General features: G+C 41.1%; 1 protein-coding gene across 1 annotated transcript in view; it reads left to right on the top strand.

Annotated features, from left to right (window-relative positions):
* The window catches only part of LOC138265071 (otolin-1-like), a 113,753-nt gene that overhangs the window by 34,067 nt on the left and 58,953 nt on the right, over positions 1-20,733 (top strand). The window contains exon 2 of the mRNA XM_069212619.1: positions 4,343-4,714. Within this exon, the coding sequence (XP_069068720.1) occupies positions 4,343-4,714 (372 nt within the window). The remainder of the gene's footprint in view (positions 1-4,342; positions 4,715-20,733) is intronic.

Here is a 20,733-nt window from a genome sequence, read left to right as displayed (position 1 = left end):
TGAAAAGACTACAGAAAGAACACGCTTGAAATTGTGTTCAGTGTGTTTCTAAGAATGTACATATGACTTAACATCACATGCATGACTAAGAGCTCAATGTAAAAGCAGTCATTCAAAACCAGAATTTGCAATTTGCATCGTTGCATGCTTTGTGAATGAGTATGCATTTTGTGATGCGACCTGTATATTATTAAATTGTGTCTCAAATTGTACATTCCGAGGTTGTCACAAAACAACCTGTTTGATGACATTAATTTGAAGGGTTGCAATTTGTGACGCCCTCCGGCCTGCCACAGACAGCTAATCACCGCCCTTGCATTTATTTTCCCAAATGTGAAACATTTGTTTTAAAGCAAACTTTGTCAGGTGCTGCTTTTTAAAGTAAATTCACACTTGCAAATACATCACAGGAAGTGAGCAATCGTCCCCTGTACCACAGCTTGATCCCCATGACATGGCTCCACATGCTTCCCCACAGCTTCCCCTTTGGAAATCAGACACCACCCACTTTGAGATGTATGTATCCAATGAATGGTTTGTGACAACAATTGTAGTTGTAAAGCATTGATACATTCCTTTGTGACTCCCACAAAGGAAGCAGCAACCCCTTCATGCCCCCTCCTATTTACAATTTGTAATGGGTCAGAAACCACCATTTACAAAACTTAAAGATAGGTTCAAATTGTAAAAGAGGTATGTTCGACTCAAAACGCTTTGATTTTGCGAATGGCAGAGTCTGCAAATGCAAAAAAAGGACATCAGACATAATGTACTTAACCTGCTGTCTTTTTTGCACTAAACATATTTGGTCTAAAATGATAAGCATTAACACATATCCCATTATTGCATTGTGTGATAAGTTCTATACTTTAGCAATTTTTACATTTAGAAAAACACTTTCGAACTGTTTTTAACATACACGCAAAATACATAGACATTAATAATATCAAAGTGAATATTATTTAAAAAGGCAAAGATTTTAATAGTTTTTTACTCAACAAAGAACAATAGCCAAATTTGCTGTGTGTGGTGGTGCACAGCAGAGAAAACACATCACAGACCAATATCTGGTAAGAGTGTCCTGCCACTGCTATTATCACCTAAATTGACATTGCAATAGCTTGCCTTATGTGACACACAGCCTCACACAGGTAAGTGTGTGCTGTCTTTGATGGGATAGGGTTTGCACTAGAAGCATTCCATTCCAGTACAAATTTCTACATCTAGACCAACAACAGACAGATCCCAAATGCTGGCGGTGTGCGCCACACTTCAGCACACACAAAAGCATCATTTTTTTTGCAAAAGGAAAACATTTTTTCTTGTCAGCTTCCGCTTCAAAGATGTGTTAGTTTTTGAGGTAAAGCTTGGTGTGGCTATCTTACTGAATCAGGCTTTGTACACAAACCTATGTGTTTGTGCTGGTTTGCCCAAGTAACACCTGGGTAACAGCCCCTTGATGCACAGCAATGCAAAGGAGCACAAAGTGCTTGTTGAGCCGAGAAACTGGCAGCTTTGCAGTGCATGATGTGTTTTGTGTTACTACATAAAGATCATGTGCCACTTTGCATCACTTTCTGTCACTTTGTGCTGGTGCAGTGCCTTAGTAAATCTAGGTCTAAATGGTTCGCACTAAATATATTTTGAACTACAAAGTTCAAATTATTCACCTGGAGACTTAAAACCTAGCAAATTCGTGAGTCAGAAAGCTAAAGCATGCTTCTACTTAATAAAAACGTTAGTATTAATAGGAAAAATTTATGTAGATGCAAATCAGCAGAAATAAATAATTGAATTACCATCTACTTTTGATTTTGTATTTGCAAGGAAGAGGGCGGTTTGCAGGTAGTTGGCAATGTATGAATTTAGTTTGTGTAAGGAGTCAAAAGCTGTTGTGCATGGGGCAACTATTGTACATGGAGATTGGGGAAAAAGTTAAGATTTGCCATTCCATCTTTCAGTACTTCTCTAGGATGGACTACGCTTAATTGATAAAGGAGGAGTTGATTTCTTATTTTATATTATTTTAAATTTTGTTACTTTACTGGAGGTCGTACCATGTTGTCTGACATTATATGTGTTATTACGGAGCTACAGCCGCATTGCGGGAAATCAAGTACCTCATGAGTTGGGGGATTTTAACTCTGTTTAAGTGTTGCAGTGAGTCTTCACATGCTCACATAGTCTGTGGGCATACAGTGTGTCAATAGTGCTAATTGTCATAGGAGCTAGTTGGAAATGTCTCTAAGAATGATTGCTTCAAGCTGCTAAGTCCAAAAGGAGATGCCCCCTATAATGATCAACCACTCTGCAGTAAGGCACGATCAACCATGGCAATCATGTGGAAGGATTTGCCTCCAAGGACGTGTTGTTGAGTGCAGTCTCATTATATGGCATTGTTCCTTAGAAAACAGGTGGAGAAAATCAACACGCACAGTGCTGCCATGCTGATGTCTCTAGGACCCTGCATTGTTGCCATTTTTTAGTAATCTAAATGAGTGCTCACTTCCAAAGCTCGCTATGCAGAATCGTCCACATTATATTGAATGCAAACTCGTAGCGATGTTATGATTGTGAAAATACCCCCACAACAATTGGAACTATCGAATATTACACAACATTTCAGAAATCCCACTGACGTGGTGTACAATTGTGCATTTTACACTCCTTGCACTGGTCACAATAAGATTAAGTCAGTTACCTGTGTAGATAGCTAATGACTGCAGAGTTGCCGTTCATTGGGCCCAAATAAGATAAAGATGGAGCAAATCTCAAAAAAGAGCTTCTTTTAAATCAGCAGAGCTAAGTGGGACGCTGGTATTGTGCATGATTCCAGCAGAAATTGCAGTTTTGTGCCATGTTTTTTATTTTCTATACAGCATATTCTCGGTCAATCGTATTATATCTTTTGGGGGTGAATATTACAGCATGTTGAGAATGCAGCCGTGTATGTGAATGTAATGAGATCCTGTGAGAGGTCTTGTCACCATCAATCCCCTGCCTAAAGATATCTGAGAAACGACTGACATCACAAGCTTCATGATAGAACTGAGATGTCTCTTCTATGGAGACTGTTTTAGGTTAGAAGGTGATCCTTGTGCCTTAATGTAAGCCTCCGATGTGCTATGTAGTCACACTGTAAAATCATTCAACACTCCATGTTATATTTATCAGATTACTTTATAAATCTGAACGGGAGTCAGGGTTTAGGAGTATTCCTGTTGAGTTTAAATTCCTGTACTAAAGCTTTAGTTTGAACATTAACCGTGTGACTTAACAATAAATGTGTGACAAACAAAATTGGATACACAAAAATAGCTCAAACAAGGTAGTGTCTGAGACTATTTCATCTGTCATATCTATTCTGTGGTTTTAGTACAACTGAATCACCAGAATATAGAACGCATTTCCATACTTAGTATGAAGAGGTAAGAGAGGAAGGCCTTCAAAAAACCCATTATTGTAGATTCAGAATCCAAATTCACCTATCAGTTTACCTGAGATACTTGGTCCCGTCCTTCTGTTGCTTCCTAAACTGGTGTAATAACTTCTGAATAGATTCCTAATGAGAAGTAACATGGGGCTGAATCGATACCCACGACAGAGCCTTCCATAAAGAATAACTTTATTAGTAACTAATCAGGCAGCACCTACACAAATCTGTGCAAGTTTCCCCTACTGACCATAATCTAAAATTCCAATGTGTCAAGAAGTGACTGATGATGTGAACTACCAATGTCCAGCATCTATTTTTTTTTCAAATTACTTCTACCTCTGTTAATTATTCGATCATTTAACACCAATATTGTAGAAAGTAAGCATGTGGTGTTATGCTATGTGTTTTTTCACGGCAGTAGGTGTTATTGTTCTACTCTCACATACATTTGGGTCCTCATTACCCTTGGCACATTTTTCGGGGAGATCATACTGCACATGTTAAATATCAATACTTCTGGTACTGCGGGGTGTAGTGTTTATTGGGTATAGTATTTCCTCCTTATTAAAGTTCTGCAGCTTCGAATGGGGGCAAACACAGTAATACCACATGTTTTTACCCTGTGCTGACCTGCAAAACTCAGAAGGAGTTCAGTTTCACCACATCAGCTGTAATCCTGATTCAGGTTCCAAAGTGACGATTACAGCATTAGCTTGGAATCGAGGATTTAATGAATTGTTACTTCTCCATCTATGTTTACGTTTACTTTATTCATGCTAGTCACATTTTGGAACGTTGGCACAAGATGATTCCTAATTTTATTAAAGCTTTGAATACTTTTGCCATATCTAGATCCTCGATGAGCACTTTGGCAGATAACTGCATTTTCTTTTCTTTCATTTATAGGTGCAAACATGCTCTTTTTGGCTTTGCTCGCTGGCATTTACATTTCATTACATGTGGACGCCTATTTGGAGACAAAAACAACACCTTCTCCCCGGTTCTTCTTCACCAAGAAAGCGCCAAACTTTGAAATCACGAATCCTTTGGAGACTTCGGTCGTACCAGCCACAGGGGACACTATGTTCACAGAAGCCTTAGAGATAAGTGAAACCACAGCTGAATTGGGAAACCTAAACCAGGCATTTAAAACCGCCACAACTCTCTTTCCTTTTGAAAACTTCACCATGGAAACGGGTGAATATTTCTTCAATTGTTGTGATTGCTGTGCATCAATACCAGCACTGAAGGGGGACCCAGGAGATCCCGGACCCCAGGGTATGACAAGGCATCAGTTATTATTAAAATATGTACTTGTGAATAGTGCATGACGAGTGTATGACGTTTGTGGCCTCTGACAATTTTTTTGGGAAACTATAATAAGAGGGATTTAGAAATTCTAAATCTCTCTTGTGTTTTAGGGCCTGATTCACAAAATCATTTATGCACCTAAATTTAGTTTATGTGTGCAAATTGCTTGACTCGTCAGTGCATTTCACGTATGCAATTCACAAAATGGTAATTTTTATACACATAATATTACCATATTTGAACCTAAATCACTAGGTTGTAAAACTGCTTTTATAGGCAGGGGGTGAGCATTTGAAATAGAATACACTTGAATAAAACGTGCACACTCACACACACGCACAAAACCACATTCACAAACACATTCACACACTCACACATAAACATATATGAAAGTGGCCATGTGTGCCCATTCTTTTCCATTACTCACTCCTGCCATTTAAGTCGTTGCATACTTATTCCTGTGAATGGCAGACATAAACATGTTTCTAGTGTGAGACAGGAAGGAATTCTCCCCGGATTAGTTATGGTGGGAAAGTATTTTCTCTGGGAGCAAAAACGAATATATCTACATATTGCACAAATGTAAAGCCATTTTCACATGCATGGCTGTACAATGTGAACAAGTATGTATGAGGAAAAGGCTTCTTTAAAAATTCCCAGGAATACTAAAGACAATATGCAAAAGTCACTGCTTTCTTGGAGGACTCTTGGAGATATTTATGAATCCCAGAATGTATAAAATCTTCAATCAAATATAGGTGCAAAGCTATTAGTGTAGATTTTAACATTTCTTTGAGAAACTATGCAGGGGCATCTTAAGGATTTTGGGGACCCTGGCCAAAACATATTTTGGGGGGCCCTGTTCTTGTCCAAATTCATTATGTGTTTACATCTAATATTCAAGGACAGTGATGTGCTTTTTCAATATTGTACCGTAGGAGAATATTACTAATATTACCGGAAATAATCTCTGTGACACCCTCCCATTTGTTATTTGTGAGGTTCTGTTTTGATCTATAAGAAACATGTGATTAGAAGTCTATTAATCTGCACGCCTGCAAGGCAAATTCAGCCCTAAGGTATTTCTAGGTCGGACAGTATAGTACCATTCAATTGGTTAACAAAAACATTTTAGTTGCATAGGTCAGAAATGCAACAGTGGACTATTTGAATACCGCATTATTATTAGAGTTTAGCAGATTCTCAGAACTGAGAAGAGCCTAGTTTCTTGCTTTGCAGGAAACCAGGGTTGCCAAGGGCAATTTCACAATACTCGAAATGATCGAATTGGTAAAATGTAAGCAGCTTTGTAAAAAGATTTCATAAAGGCTTTCTGTATAAAACATCTCTTTTTATTAAATGTTTGACCTAACTAAAAAGTTGTCCGAACTCAGAAAAATATGGTAACAGTTTAGAAATGTCACCACATCAAAAAAGTTCTTGTCAGCAAATTCAGCAGACATCAGAAAACTTTCTTCTGTGTGCTTGTTCTGTTGGCTTCCTGCAGGGCAGCTCTTTGAAGAGAATGTAAAGAACACATTTAAAAGTGCCATCTACTGTTGTCAGAATGTTACTGCATAAAGAATAGAAACCAATTGTCCTTTTCTGGTAAGGAGGAGTGCTCTGGGGACCTGATTACGAGTTGTCAAGAGCAGTGCCTCCAGTGTGGTACCGCTCCAGGTGGCTACAAGAGGCCCAGTGCTTAATGATTCATTAATCACTGGGGTGGAAACACCGGCCCCAGTTCTGCAGAGTGCACCCGGTGTAACTGTGGATGACTCTGGGCAGGAGCTGCAGGCAGAGACGCTGCCCAGCCCATGCTTGCCCTTCCTCTCAGCCACCACTGGAGAGCGTATTGTTCGGCACCCTCAGGGTTGTCTGCACATCTCACAGCATGGCCCACTCTGTCTTTTGCCACATGCACAAAGAAGGTTTGTAAATGACAGCGGTAAAGGGGCCTTTTTTCGGCCCATAATCAGAAATGACTTACAGAAAACCCAGTATTCATGGGCCCGCAAGTTATTTTCCATTCTGGGATCAATATATTGTCTGGGTTGGGTTGGGGATACCAGCAGGTGGCTTCTGTACCCGCTCAGCAAATATCAGGCGACTCCTAACGAAGCTCTAGGCGGCAAAACTCTATTTTGCTTTACTTGCTGAATTGCCTTCTGTCCTTCCTAATCTTCGGAAATGTATTTTAAGATCTATTTCAGAACCATTCCACCTGCGTGCTGCACACGCGTTTCCCCAATTAGACATTTTATCCCGGCTTGCACAGATGTATGCAAAATCCATAATTTCCAAATTCTAAGAACAACACGTTGGCAAAGAAAAGTGAAAAAATAGAAGATATGTTTTACCTTATTTGTAACATAACCAAATACATTTGTTCCAAATAGCTTGGTATTAGGATGTCATTGTTTATAACAATCGGCGAAATACTCGATCTTGATTTATATGCACTTGGTGTAATACATTTTTCTCAAAACACGCTTGGATCGCGTACATTCTCAGGGAAAAACACTTTCTGTAAATGAAATGTGATCACCGAAAGCATGGGACAGTTCCCATTGGTATATGCAAGACGTACAAAAAACATGTCAGTACATGAATGCACCTTTGTCAGGCTTTTAATGCACATAACTAGATGGGTTTTTTCATATTTTCATATGACACAATAAAACTGAGTCACTGGAAGAACCCCTTGACAGTTCGCCACTTGATTCTTGCTGTGGAGTTTAAGGATTGTTCTGGAAAAATGCATTATGATTTTCATTTCTAGATAATACCTATCAAACTATTTACTCATATACAAATGTGGAACATGTAACAATGGCGCATCAATATAATCGAAAGTGACAAAAAAGTCAAACTTGTGGTCTAATAGGAAATATGCAGGGCATATTTCGAAAACGGTTACATGAAGTAAAGAAAAGCTCTTTAAAAATGATAAAAACATCTTATACTGCTACAGGCAAAATTGAAAAGTGTTTGTCAGAAATAAATAATTCTAAATTTAATTCAGAGCTCATTCAGGCCTCTTTGATCTTGGTTGTAAGTTGGAAACAAAGATAATACAGCACATATTCAAAAGGGCAAAAGAGACCCACAAAATTATTATTATCTGCAAAGTTAATTTACACAGCCTTCTACAGGGGAATTCAATATGGAGGTTTCTTATTTCGCCCCAGGATATAAATTGCACATTGACCATTGTTTTTTCATCGGCCTCTTTAGATCCTTATGGCTGTAGTGAGTAAAACCGAGTTGACATTTTGATGCACATTTCACTCTAATTAGACATGTATTACTGAAGGAATGGTTTACTGACACCAGCCTCATAATTTAAAAATATATCTAAACTGAAGAATGCATAATTTGTACATACACACAGAGCTTCGGGTCGGTCCTTTCCAATGCCATTCACATTTTGCCTCCTCTCCATCATTGAATGGGGAAATGGGCCAGTGCCTTTAACCCATGGATTCTCTTATTCTCCTGATCAGTTGTGCACATCTGTCTAAACAAGGTGCACTTCAGTGCCAGAGCTACCGGAACAAAACTTTACCAATGTTTTTTCCTTCCATGTCAATCTATTTTATGGTTTGCTTAACAGGGCAGATGTCACCAGACAAACATGTGAGCATCACTAGAAGGGCTTTGGCTCTGCCCACATGTTGGGAGATAGGAGTGCATGTTTTGTTTGGGTAGAAGTTGTGTGCTTCCACAAAAAAGTGCTTGCCCTTCACACACCCGTAATAATTTTGTTTATTTATCCAGCTTTATAAGTGTGAACATTTCGGGCCACACACAACACTGAAATGCTATCAAAGTGTCTTAGATATTGAGATAATATTTGTTGTTGTACTCTGGCAGCAGCACAAATGGGAAGAGGGCAGTCATTAACCTACTTGTGTTTATAAGTTTAGCTTGACAATTTAACTGCCATCTGAATTTTTAACCTACACCAATATTATCATACAGTTCTTTGTTTCCATGCAAATACATATATATTTGCATATAATTCACTTGTAATGCTTCAATTACCATACAACATTCCTTTAAAGTCAGACCTATTGCTGCTGCCAATGCTTGTTTTATTTTAGTCCTCCTTTTGCGGTTAAATTATGTCTTCAGGTTACAACAAGTCAATGCCAAAACTAACTAATTTCCTGACAATAAGATTAATATTTTTGTTTATGTGCAATAAAACTAAACAAGATGTCTACATCTGCTCTACTTGCACCTGCTACTACAAAGCACTGCACACCGAACCCCATCAAATCAGTTCTCGACTGGAATGAAGGATACTCTGCCAGGACGAGGACTGCTATGCTGCCAGGAGGGATGCAACTGTGTTGGCCTGCTGCCTGCTTCTTCTGTCCTACAGTGAGAGGGATTGGGCTAGCTCTCTACATCCTTGAACCCAAGAATCTCCAAGGAATTGTTGGCATGCCCCCTATTCTTCTACAATCTCAGGGATACTAAAGACTCTTGCAGCTCACCTGCTACAGCACCTAGACTGTGCCATCAGTGAGTTTACCCTGCCAAGTGGTGCCACCCCCAGGCCTGAACCCTTGGAAGTGGTCCTAAGGTGCTCTGCCTTCTGTGGTTTTCATCAGAACTGCAGCAAAGCAAATCAAAGCCTCACCACACAGCTGCCAGCTTCACCAGAATCGATGCTGGACAACCCAAACTCGCACAAAGGCCTGCAGTGCAGCTGCCCGCGCATCAGAACTAATGCACAGCTATGGAAAGCCCTGCAAAACATCACCACACAACTCCCCGGGATCAATGTGAAGTGACACCAAGACCCACAAAGCCTTACCACAAGGGTCTCCAGGTTCAAAGTGAAACCTCACCAAGCAATGCCTTGCAGACCACGCACCAAGATTTAAGGTACTGTATTCATCGGGCACAAGTGGGTCCCTGTAGTCGGCCCATGCTCCATCGCATTTGGCCTGAACGTATGCCTTTGTACCAGTCCAGGGTGGCCAGATAACCACCATTTGCGTTTAGTACTTCTATGCGTTATTTTCACCTAAATCTTTAAAATTGCATTTCTCAGGATTTACTAATTGGATTTTTGTCATTTTGGACTTGTATTACTCAGATAAGTATTATCTAGTTTTCTAAACTGGTGTGGAGTCTTTCTGTGGTGTCTTTCTCTGTGCTACAATACTTAAGTGTTGCACAATTACTTTGCACCTTGCCTCTTAAGCCTGACTGCTCTATGCCAAGCTATCAGGGAGCAAGCACAGATTAATTTAGGGAGTGTAATCGACTTACCCTGATCAGGATTGTGGTCCCTGCTAGGACAGGGTGCAGGCCCCTGCCAACTATAGACCCAATGTCTAACATCAAGCATATATCAGCAACATTTAGCTGATGGCATCTTTTATTTTTTTTTCCTGGCGTATGCCACCTGTGGCAGGACCTGTTGGCTTTGACAAAGCTTCTTGCCTTTGAAAAAGCAGCTCAAATGTAAGTTGTTACTTTTTTCCAGTAGCGTTTGCATTTTGGAAGCTTGAGAAAACTGGGTTACCTAAGAGAAAGCAACACTAATAAGTGAACGAAGAGCACTTTGTTGCTCCCTAGCTACTCAAACATAGGTACAAACATGCACACTGCATTCTCCCTGGACATGCATTTTATTTGTGAGTGAGAATGCAGCTCAACTTTATCCTACGTGTGTTTTTTTTCGAATCAAGTTTGCATTTTGAAAGGGTGATAAACGTGATTTACCTCAGATGACGGCACCATGGTTTAATGAAGGGAACATCAAAACACTGTCTTAACAGAATCTTCGAAAGACAAATTCATTGAACATGATGGTGTACCTTGAGCCAGCTGTTGTAGCCTAACCTTGTTCCCATTGCAGGTATGTAGTTTCTAATAAGAAAATATTTTGCTAAGTGGAGTTATTTATGATCAGGTATGTGCAAGGATACATTTTGCTACCAGTCTGGTTCCTACTGAGACCTGCAGCTCTCTTCTGAGCTACTTTACTTGTTGCTCTAGGGTAGCTATTGATGAGGGATTCCCTGCTGTGCTAACTAGTTGTCAGTCACACACAGCTCCATGTTTTATGGAAACCATCCAAACCATCGGGAAAAAAGCTACAAAACTGTAACTAGTTGTGGGGAAAAGTGATTGGGTTGCTGACAAAACAGACTAAGAAAGAGCCTTCCGTCTACTATATATTAAATTACAGATGGGTAAATGCCAGGTTGTTTCTCACCGAGGGGTTTCAAGTGAGATCACACAGACAGAAAGAGTACATTTTGCACAAGGTAATGCGATGTTACTGACAGCTGCCCAGCTTCAATTTGATGCTTTGTATCAAGCCCGACCCCACCTGTCCTCTCCCCCATGATCAAATGCACTGACTGCTGTCGGAATACAAATGACACTTGATAGCAAATGTGAATTGGGAAGATATATAACTAGCATGTTTTTCATGTCAAGGTTGTTTTCTGCCACAATTCAACATCTGTTGCCAATAACCAAGGTAGAGGTCAGTTTGAAAGATTACAATAAATATTCTTTAGCACAATTACAAAACATTGAAACTTTGGTTGCGAAAAGGAAAGACAATGCAAATACTGAGATTTTGTCAATTGATAATACGCTTCATTCCCTGCTCACATGAACGAACCTTGCCCCTGTCGATTTCCTACCGTCCTTTATATTTAGGTGAACCACTTGCAAGAAACTTCTTTCCTTAAAAAGACGATGAAATATGCATAAGCCCCGTATAGTTTGGATCCCTGGTGAATATTTAAACATATTGGTCGTATCTTCTGTCTCTTCATTATGATCATTCTTAAGAGGTCCCAGTTTGATGGGCAAGTCCTTGACCCCTTTAATTAGGGGTAGTCAAACTCCTGAAAGAAAGCACGGTTCCTCTGCTCCTAGCTAACGTTCACCCCTTTAACATTGTGCTTTTAGTGGCCACATTTTCAAACAAGTATTTGCTATGCAATGGGTCTCGCATTTGCTCGCGTTAGAGCTATTAGTGTAAATTCCTAACTGGACTTTTCTTGCCACTTAAACTGAAAATGAAAAGTAAAACTGTTGACATAAGTGAGCTGATTCAAAGCTCCGTGGTAGTCGTCATGAGCTTGAGCGCAAAGGAGAGACACAAAAAAAAGACGTTCACTTGCAGTCAAACTTATTGGCAATCGTGCAATTATCCATGTAACAGGGGCAGTCTGCAAGGGGGTAACAAAAATGCCCCAAGGAGGGAAAAACGTAAAGCATTTAGTAACGATAACAAAGGATTTTTGAAAGACGAGCTCACAAACGAGTGAAAGTGATGGGAGTGCAGTTTGTGTGCTTAAAAGCCCACAATACTTACAACAGGTCAAAGCGCTTGTGCTTGTTCCTAAAAAGTATTTTTTCATCACAGCAGGAGTATTTGGATTGACACAACAGGGCCCACCACAACTCAACAATTATGAAGAACTTTATGAATGGAAGCAACACTCATGACACTCTGGTATAGTTTAGCCATTATCGAGACTGGGAAACTGTGGATCTTAGTTTGGGATCTTTGCAGTCTTCAACGAATTCGACTTTTTCATTTTTATCAGGTTTTTAGTTGATGCTTGGGTCATGGTTCGCTCCATGGATTTGGTTTGATTTTTCCTGTCTACAGATCCTACTTTGAGGTCCTGGACAATTTTTCTTTTACCGGTATTCCCATCGCCTGAGGGGTACAGTAGGGAACTTAATAGCACATAGGTTTGTTTAATGACTGTGGCATCACCAGCCTTGTCCTCATCTGTAAAAGTGGTCTCCATTAGCATTGGTATGCTGATAGCAGTAACCTCTACATATCCACAAATTATTCTCTATCCCAATTGTTAGGCATTGCCAAGGGTTTGGCCCCAGTTGAAAATTAAATATAAATGACTTGGTTGTGGCAAGGCCCTGTGCTCAACCCCAAACGGACTGCCATTCGACTGCAAATGGCCATCATAGATTTTATCAATTATGCCATTTAACATGTCATGGGTGATGTGATACCAGTGGTCAACTATAGTGCATGCCAGGGCAAAGGTTATAGCTAGTTCAATAAACTAGAACTGGTGAATTTCAGTGTTTTTCCACTTTTTTTATTTCATAAGGTCGTTCTTATCTCATTTTAACAACTATAACTTCGGTTTGACCCTTGTTTCTTTCAATGAACTTCTCGGGTTTTTAACGTAAGCTAAGAATTTATTACTATACATAATTATAATATCAGTTTAAACTTTGCTTTTGCCAGTGAATGTGTACTTATATAATGGTTGGTATGTCTGACTTTCACTGACCTTCAAATTGTTAACACTTGCTTTCCCCCAGGCCATAGGCACAATGCAATGAGGCTAGGAATATGGAAAGTCGCACAATTTGAATGACATTTTTTATAATTTCCAAAACATTATGCACTATTATGTTGCATATGACACATCCTTGTGATTTGGGGCATTTCGTTTGAAACTTTCAAGTGAGGGCTACACAGTTGTATTGGTTGTAATCTCAGTGTATTCCTAGTTTGGTCCCCTTCTTGGATTATCTTTGGCATTAATCACTCAATTCCTAGCCTGTCTGGCTTGCGTTTTTTTCAATTAACATATTTCCTGCTTTATTACCTCCCTTGTAGTATTTCATATCTTGTCTCATCTGTATGAAATAGCCCCTATGTATTTCACAAATTCTTATCTGAACTATGTACTGCTATTATCTTTCTTCAGAGTTTTTGTGGTTATGATCTTTTGTGTTCCTTCTCTGCTTCCACAAGTTTCATTTTGAGCTTAGCAGCGAGAGTTTTCATCTTAAATTTCATACTCCCCACTTCAGTGACAAATTGTCCCCTGATATTTGTGTTAACAACATCCCACACTGTTGAACTTTCTACCGCCCGGGTGACATTACTCTGTCGCTATTCTGTAATTTCCTGCCATATGCTATCTCAGATTATTGCGTCATTAAGAACAGTATCAATGTGTTTCCATAGCCTTTCTGTTAGAAATGGGGTCTTTGGTTGGCAGTCAGGCTGCCCCTGTCGAAGCAAGGACCTATTCTCTAGTCAGGGTAAAGCAGAAACTCATCCGGTTAAACCCCAGTGCCCCCCTCGGTAGCTTGGAACGAGCAGAAAGGCTTAACCCAGAGGCAATGTGTAAATTATTTGTACCAACACATACAGTAATACAGAGAAACACTACAAAATGGACAACACACAGATTTAGAAAAATAGTAAATATTTATTTTAATACAACAAGACAAAATACGGTAAAAATCAACAATGCACAATTAAAAATATGACTTAAGCAATTAAAAAACAAAAATAGTGCCTAGAGGCACAAATGCAGCAATCTGAAAGTAAAGCAGCGTTGTGACGGAGTCGTTTCCCACAATGTGACGCCACTGGCATCCTTTACGGAGTCATATAACCTTCAGGTACAGTACCTTAGTAAGACATGTGGAAAACAGGCTGGGGCATGGAGTTGTGGAGCGAGGCATTGCTGAATCATCGGTTCCAGTGCTGCCGGGTGAAGGAGCGGAAGTGTCATAAAGAGGCGTTGGGTCCTTGCTGTGGAGCGGTGGAAGTGTAGCGACGTCGGTCCCTTGGCACCTCCGGCAAAGTCAAAATCCGGCGAAGTCACGATGCTGCGGGGCGACCTCATGAGTTTGCGATCATGTCACAGGGTCACAGGCTCTGCAATGGAGTTTGGTGTCACTAATGTCAGGTGTACGACACTCCAACTCATGATTTTGTGTGGCTTTGGCGACATTGAGCCTAAGTTGACAGTGGGGTCATCACGCCTTGGCGAGGTCCCCGGATCCAGGTGTAGGCTTTGTTGCGGGTTTCATGCAGCGGCTTCCTTAGCACAGTTGCACGGAGGCGTTCGGCATAGTTTCACAGGATTTCACCAGACATTCACTTTCAGGGGCCCAGGAACTGGAATGGCACCCTCTGGGAAGCTAGAGTCCGCAGCATGCTGACTCAGAGGCTGGTTGGTGAAGTCTTTGCTGTCCCTGAGGCTTCAGAAACTGGAGGCAAGCTCAGTCTAATCCCTTGAAGATACCTCTCAAGCAGGAATGCATAACAAAGTCCAGTCTTTGTCCCCTTTTACAGGCAGAAGCAGCAACTGCAGGATAGCCCAACAAAGCACAGTCAAAGGCAGGGGCAGCACTTCTCCTCTGCTCTTCACCTTTACTCCTGGAAGATGTTCCTCTTGAATTATTGAAGTAATCTAAAGTCCGGGGTTTTGAGTTCCCTACTCATACCCCTTTCTGTCTTAGAAGTAGGCAAACTTCAAAGGAAAGTCTCTATTTTTCACTAGATCCTGCCTTGCCCACGCCTGGCTCCAGACTCACACCAGGGGGTTGGAGACTGCATTGTGTGAGGGAAGGCACAGCCCATTCTGGTGTGAGTGTCAGCTCACCCTCCACTCTAGCCCAGATGACCCATCAGGATATGCAGGTTACACCCCAGCGATGTTTGTGTCACTCTCTAGTGGAGATCCATAAACAGTCCAACTGTCAGTCTGATTCAGACATAGACTGGCAGAGTCACAGAATGGTTTAAGTAAGAAAATGCCCACTTTTAAAAGTGGCATTTTCAAACTAACAATCTAAAAACCACCTTAACAGAAAGATGTATTTTAAAATGTGAGTTCAGAGACCCTAAACTCCAGAATTCTATCTGCTCTCAAAGGGAAACTGCACTCTGAGGATATGTAAAGGCAGGCCCCATGTTAAACTATGATGGATAGTCCTTGTAACAGTGAAAAATGAATTTGGCAGTATTTCACTGTTAGGTCATGTGAAAATACTCATTTACATGTCCTACCTTTAACATACACTGCACCCTGCCCATGGGGCTAACTAGGGCCTAACTTAGGGGTGCTTTACATGTATAAAAAGGGAAGGTTTAGACTTGGCAAGTGGGGATACTGGCCAAGTCGTATCGCCAGTTTAAAAATTGCACCCACAAACACTGCAGTGGCAGGTCTGAGCCATGTTTACAGTGCTACTCATGTGGGTGGCACAACCAGTGCTGCAGGCCCACTAGTAGCATTTGATTTACAGGCTCTGGGCACCGCCAGTGCACTTTATTAGGGACTTACTAGTAAATCAAATATGCCAATCATGGATAAACCAATCACCAATACAGTTTAGACAGAGAGCATATGCACTTTAGCACTGGTTAGCAGTGGTAAAGTGCCCAGAGTCCTGAAGCCAACAAAAATGGTAAGATAAAATAGGAGGAAGGAGGCTAAAAGTCTGTGGCTGACCCTGCAAAAAGGGCCAGGTCCAACCCCCCCCATTTGTCCTTTCTTCTCATACTAGAAAAGAGTACCTGTTATGAGGCCACAGTTACAGAATTTTAGAGGGCCCTCAACAAACATTTCCAGCTCACAGAATAGTTTTGGCTATGTGTTGAAAGTGGCCATAAACCTTATGTACTGCAGAGATGTGCAAGAAGTAAGTTTGCTTTCGGACAACGATGTCATAGATTGTTGTTTTAAATAAGACGTCTTGCACTACTCGAGGTGCACAGATGAATGTGAAGGCCACTGTGAGCCAGTGTTTGGTCATTGAAAGGCTAGCCACCTCCTCTCTCCATTTATCTTGTGTTTTTCAACTCTAAGGTGAAAGCTTTTGTGTAACATGATGCCCTCTCAAGCATATACCTTTATGATTCAATGAGATGTATTATTTGTACAAGTGATGTGATCTAAGGCAGAGATGGACCACTCCTAGGATATGTATTCCATGAGAGAAAGCTATTTCAGTACTCAATGATTTGAATTTATGCAATATAATCTATTTAGTTGGGGATTTCAGCCAACACTGTGAGTGGTAATTTGAGTGCTGTATTTGTTGTGTGGACTCTGTTGTGAGGTCATAATGACTAAGCTTGCTGTTGTCTCTTGCTGCTCTCTGGGTGGTGGTGGTAGTCCTATACCTGTAGGGACCCCCCTACAGACCTAGTATTCCATAATCCCTGCAACAAGCAAGAGAACTACGTCACACAGTTGTCTATCACTTTTTATACCCAGTTCAACAATAGGAACAGCAAAAGAGTATTCATCTAAACAAGCCTGGTTCACTTGGTTATAAAAGGAAGGTTTGTGTCAATAGGCCACCAAGCAGTTCAGGGACTGCACAGTAACCAATCTTTTCAAACAACACCAGTCTTCCTCATCTTCCCATCTAATCAGTGAAACATGTTCAGTAAAAGAATAAGGGTATTCAAATATGTAATTCAAATACAAACAGGTTTTCCTTTAACTAGCTGATCAGTGAAAAACCTGGGTTGATCATGCAGGCATCTGAATTAACCGATTACCAGAAGACCCATTTTTCTAACCACTCTTATTACACATGTGCATGCTGATTGTAAATGTTTGCACATAGAGGTAGGTTCAGCAACATCGTGGATTCAAATAAATTGCTGTTAACTATTAGAACCAACATCCGCATATTTTGCATTCATACACCTTCTTGGAGGATGTTTGTGGTGGACGTTTTATGGTTTAAGGTAGAAAGCAATGTTTTTTCATGATACAATGTGACCCTTTTCATTACTTTAACACTCATAAATTTTACATTTATAAAGAAAAAACTAATAGTTTGGAACTACTTTAAATTTAAAAGGAAACTATACATGTTTTCTTTTTAAATTTAAAGGAACGCACACGTTGGCATGAAAAGAAGTGTGTGCTGGAGTGCACTTTTTGTGATTTACAAAGTGAAGCAATTGGGCGTTGGTTCAAGCCATATTCTACGAAGAAGCTGAAGAATAAAATATGACAGCAACATTTCAGACCATGTGCAATTTAGTGCATAAAAGAGGCCGATGCATATTGTCACTGTGCACAATCAGTCAGTCAGTCAGTCAAAATAACTTTATTCGGCAGTTGCCATAAAAGTACAAACCGAGACACATTTACCGATCTATAAATAGTAAAAAATAAAACTTAATACCATTGCTGAAAACACCACATGAGCATCCAATCTAAAACCCCTTAACATACATAGATAAATATACAAGACATAATTAAAAATCACAAAGTCAGAAAAGTACAAATATTGGCTTTAAAATGATATACTATACGTGCATACATTTTTTAAAAAGGAGTAGGCCTTTTCCTAATACTTAAGGAAGCTGTGACAAAGTCTAATACATGATGACAAATTTGAATATCAGACAATCTCTGAAAATATAGTAGGGCTTCCTTAAAATGAATGGGTCTAAGAAGACGTAGCGTAGGTAAAATAAAAGCCCCTCTAGGAGTAGCGTATAAAGGGCAAAAAAGAAAAAAGTGCAAAGTGCTCTGAGTTGATTTGGAGTCACAGGGACAAAGTGGTAAATCCTTTTTCCAGAAGCATGGTTCGGGGAAAGCTACCTTAAAATGAATTAGATTAAGTCTAAAAAGTGTTAAAAAGGAAATTGTTCTAAAACTCGAAAACCAAGTCAAATAGGGTTCAAGGCATGGAACGGTCACGATCCGAGAGTAGGAATCAAAGGATTTCAATTTCAGGGAATTATAAAATCTCAACTCTGATATATGCTTGAAGTAAGTAGACTTCAAGTCAGACCTAGAGTTTATAGTTAACAAATGAGGGTCATCAAACATGTATCTAAGGCCTAGGTTCTCAAAGGAGTTTTGCAAAAACATAAGCCAAGAAATCCTATTTGAATTTTCCAAATGTAGACAGTCAGAGATACAGGGGGTCATTCTGACCCTGGCGGCCGGTGGCCGCCAGGGCCACCGACCACGGGAGCACCGCCAACAGGCTGGCGGTGCTCCAACGAGCATTCTGACCGCGGCGGTTCAGCCGCGGTCAGAAGCGGAAAGTCAGCGGTCTCCCGCTGACTTTCCGCTGCTCGTGTGAATCCTCCATGGCTGCGGAGCGCGCTCCGCAGCCATGAGGATTCTGACCCCCCCACCGCCATCCTGTTCATGGCGGGAAAGCCGCCATGAACAGGATGGCGGTAGGGGGGGTCGCGGGGCCCCTGGGGGCCCCTGCCGTGCCCATGCTAATGGCATGGGCACGGCAGGGGGCCCCGTAAGAGGGCCCCGCAAAGTATTTCAGTGTCTGCCTTGCAGACACTGAAATACGCGACGGGTGCCACTGCACCCGTCGCACCTTCCCACTCCGCCGGCTCGATTACGAGCCGGCATCCTCGTGGGAAGGTCGTTTTCCCCTGGGCTGGCGGGCGGTTTTTCAGCAACCGCCCGCCAGCCCAGGGGAAAACTTGTAATACCCGCCGCGGTCTTTTGACCGCGGCGCGGTGTTTTGGAGGGCCGCCCGCCAGGGTCATAATGAGGCCCACAGTCTTGAACCAAACTTGCCGTAGGGTTTGACCAGCATCTGATCCAGAGTAATAGGGGGGCCATAAAGACCCTATCCTCCAAAAAGCACTGACCAAGTTCTTCATGGCAGATGATATTTGCGGTGCATTTTGGAACCAACAATAATCTGCGCTGGAATTTATTTTCAACACTCTGAAGAGACGGTCATTTATTATAGCCCCAGACGCCTGCCCCGTAAAGGACTGATGCAGTGCATTTGGAATTGTAAAGAATTTTCAACTGTGCAGGGGGCCTGTGACCTAATTTATTTGAAAAGCGAAAAATTGCTTCGTTGTTCCTTATCAACTGTTGAAGCTTAAAATTAATGTGTGTCTTCCAGGACAAAGAGGAACTCATGTACATGCCTAGATAACAAAATTCTTTGACCTTAGTAAGGGTGTGCCCTCCCATAGTAAATTGTTTAGACTTTGTATTACGTGGGCCACAAGTCATAACAAAAGTCTTGGGGTAATTTACTTTCAGATCAAGGTTCAACATAAAATCATAAAATACATCCAGTAGTCCCTGTAAACCGTTTGCTGTACGAGCAATTAAAACTGCATCGTCTGCATATAATAAAACTGGGAGTTGTCTCTGGCCCATCCTCGGTATATCCTTTGCATGTTTTAACAGTGAATCGTAGAGCCCATTAATGTAAATCAGAAAAAGAAAAGGGGCTAAGGTACATCCCTGCCTTACACCCCTAGTTGACGGGATGGGGGAGGTTCTCTGCCCGTGTGAGCCGGCCTGGACAGAAATCGTTAGGTCTGTGTGTAGGCGTTTAATAAGTTCCAATAGTGGTGGATCGCAGCCTAAAGCTTCCAAAATTTGCCATAACTTTGACCTATTAACCATATCGAAGGCACTAGTTAGATCGATGAAAGCCATGTGAATCGACTCTTTTTTGACTGTCACGTATTTGCTGAGTATCAGCTGCAAGTTTAAGACTTGCTCAACTGTGCCTACACCAGGTCTGAAACCGATTTGAATAGGAGATAAAGGGCCTGATTCTAACTTTGGAGGACGGTGTTAAACCGTCCCAAAAGTGGCGGATATACCACCTACCGTATTACGAGTCCATTATATCCTATGGAACTCGTAATACGGTAGGTGGTATATCCGCCACTTTTGGGACGGTTTAACACCGTCCTCCAAAGTTAGAATCAGGCCCAAAATCTGGGCCTCGGACACCCAATCTTCCAAACGGGACAGGATCACGCTACCTAAAATCTTTGCCGTCGATAAAAGAAATTGGTCTGTAACAAGAAGGATCTTGTCTATTTCCTTTTTTGAAGATAGGAACAATAATAGCCGATTTCCATGAGAGGGGCACGTTACTATTTACCACACTATTCAACACATTGGTAACTAACGGGCCCCAAAGATCAATTTCTGATTTAAAAAGATCAGCGGGAACCCCATCGGGGCCAGGAGCTTTCCCCTGCCTTGATCTGTCAATGGCATTTTTGACCTCATAGAGATCAAAAATGATGTTTGGGGCCTTAGTTTTGGAGTCTGAAATAAAAGGTGCAGAGGAATTTACATACATATTCTCATAAGTTTCTGAGCAGAAGACTTTCCTGAAATGAGTTAGCCAGACGTCCTCAGCTATAAGACATTCATTTGCCA

This window comes from Pleurodeles waltl, chromosome 11, assembly GCF_031143425.1.
Source record: "Pleurodeles waltl isolate 20211129_DDA chromosome 11, aPleWal1.hap1.20221129, whole genome shotgun sequence".
Lineage (NCBI taxonomy): Eukaryota > Metazoa > Chordata > Amphibia > Caudata > Salamandridae > Pleurodeles > Pleurodeles waltl.
The sequence above is the reverse complement of the archived record's forward strand: the minus strand, read 5'-3'. Positions and strand labels throughout refer to the sequence as shown.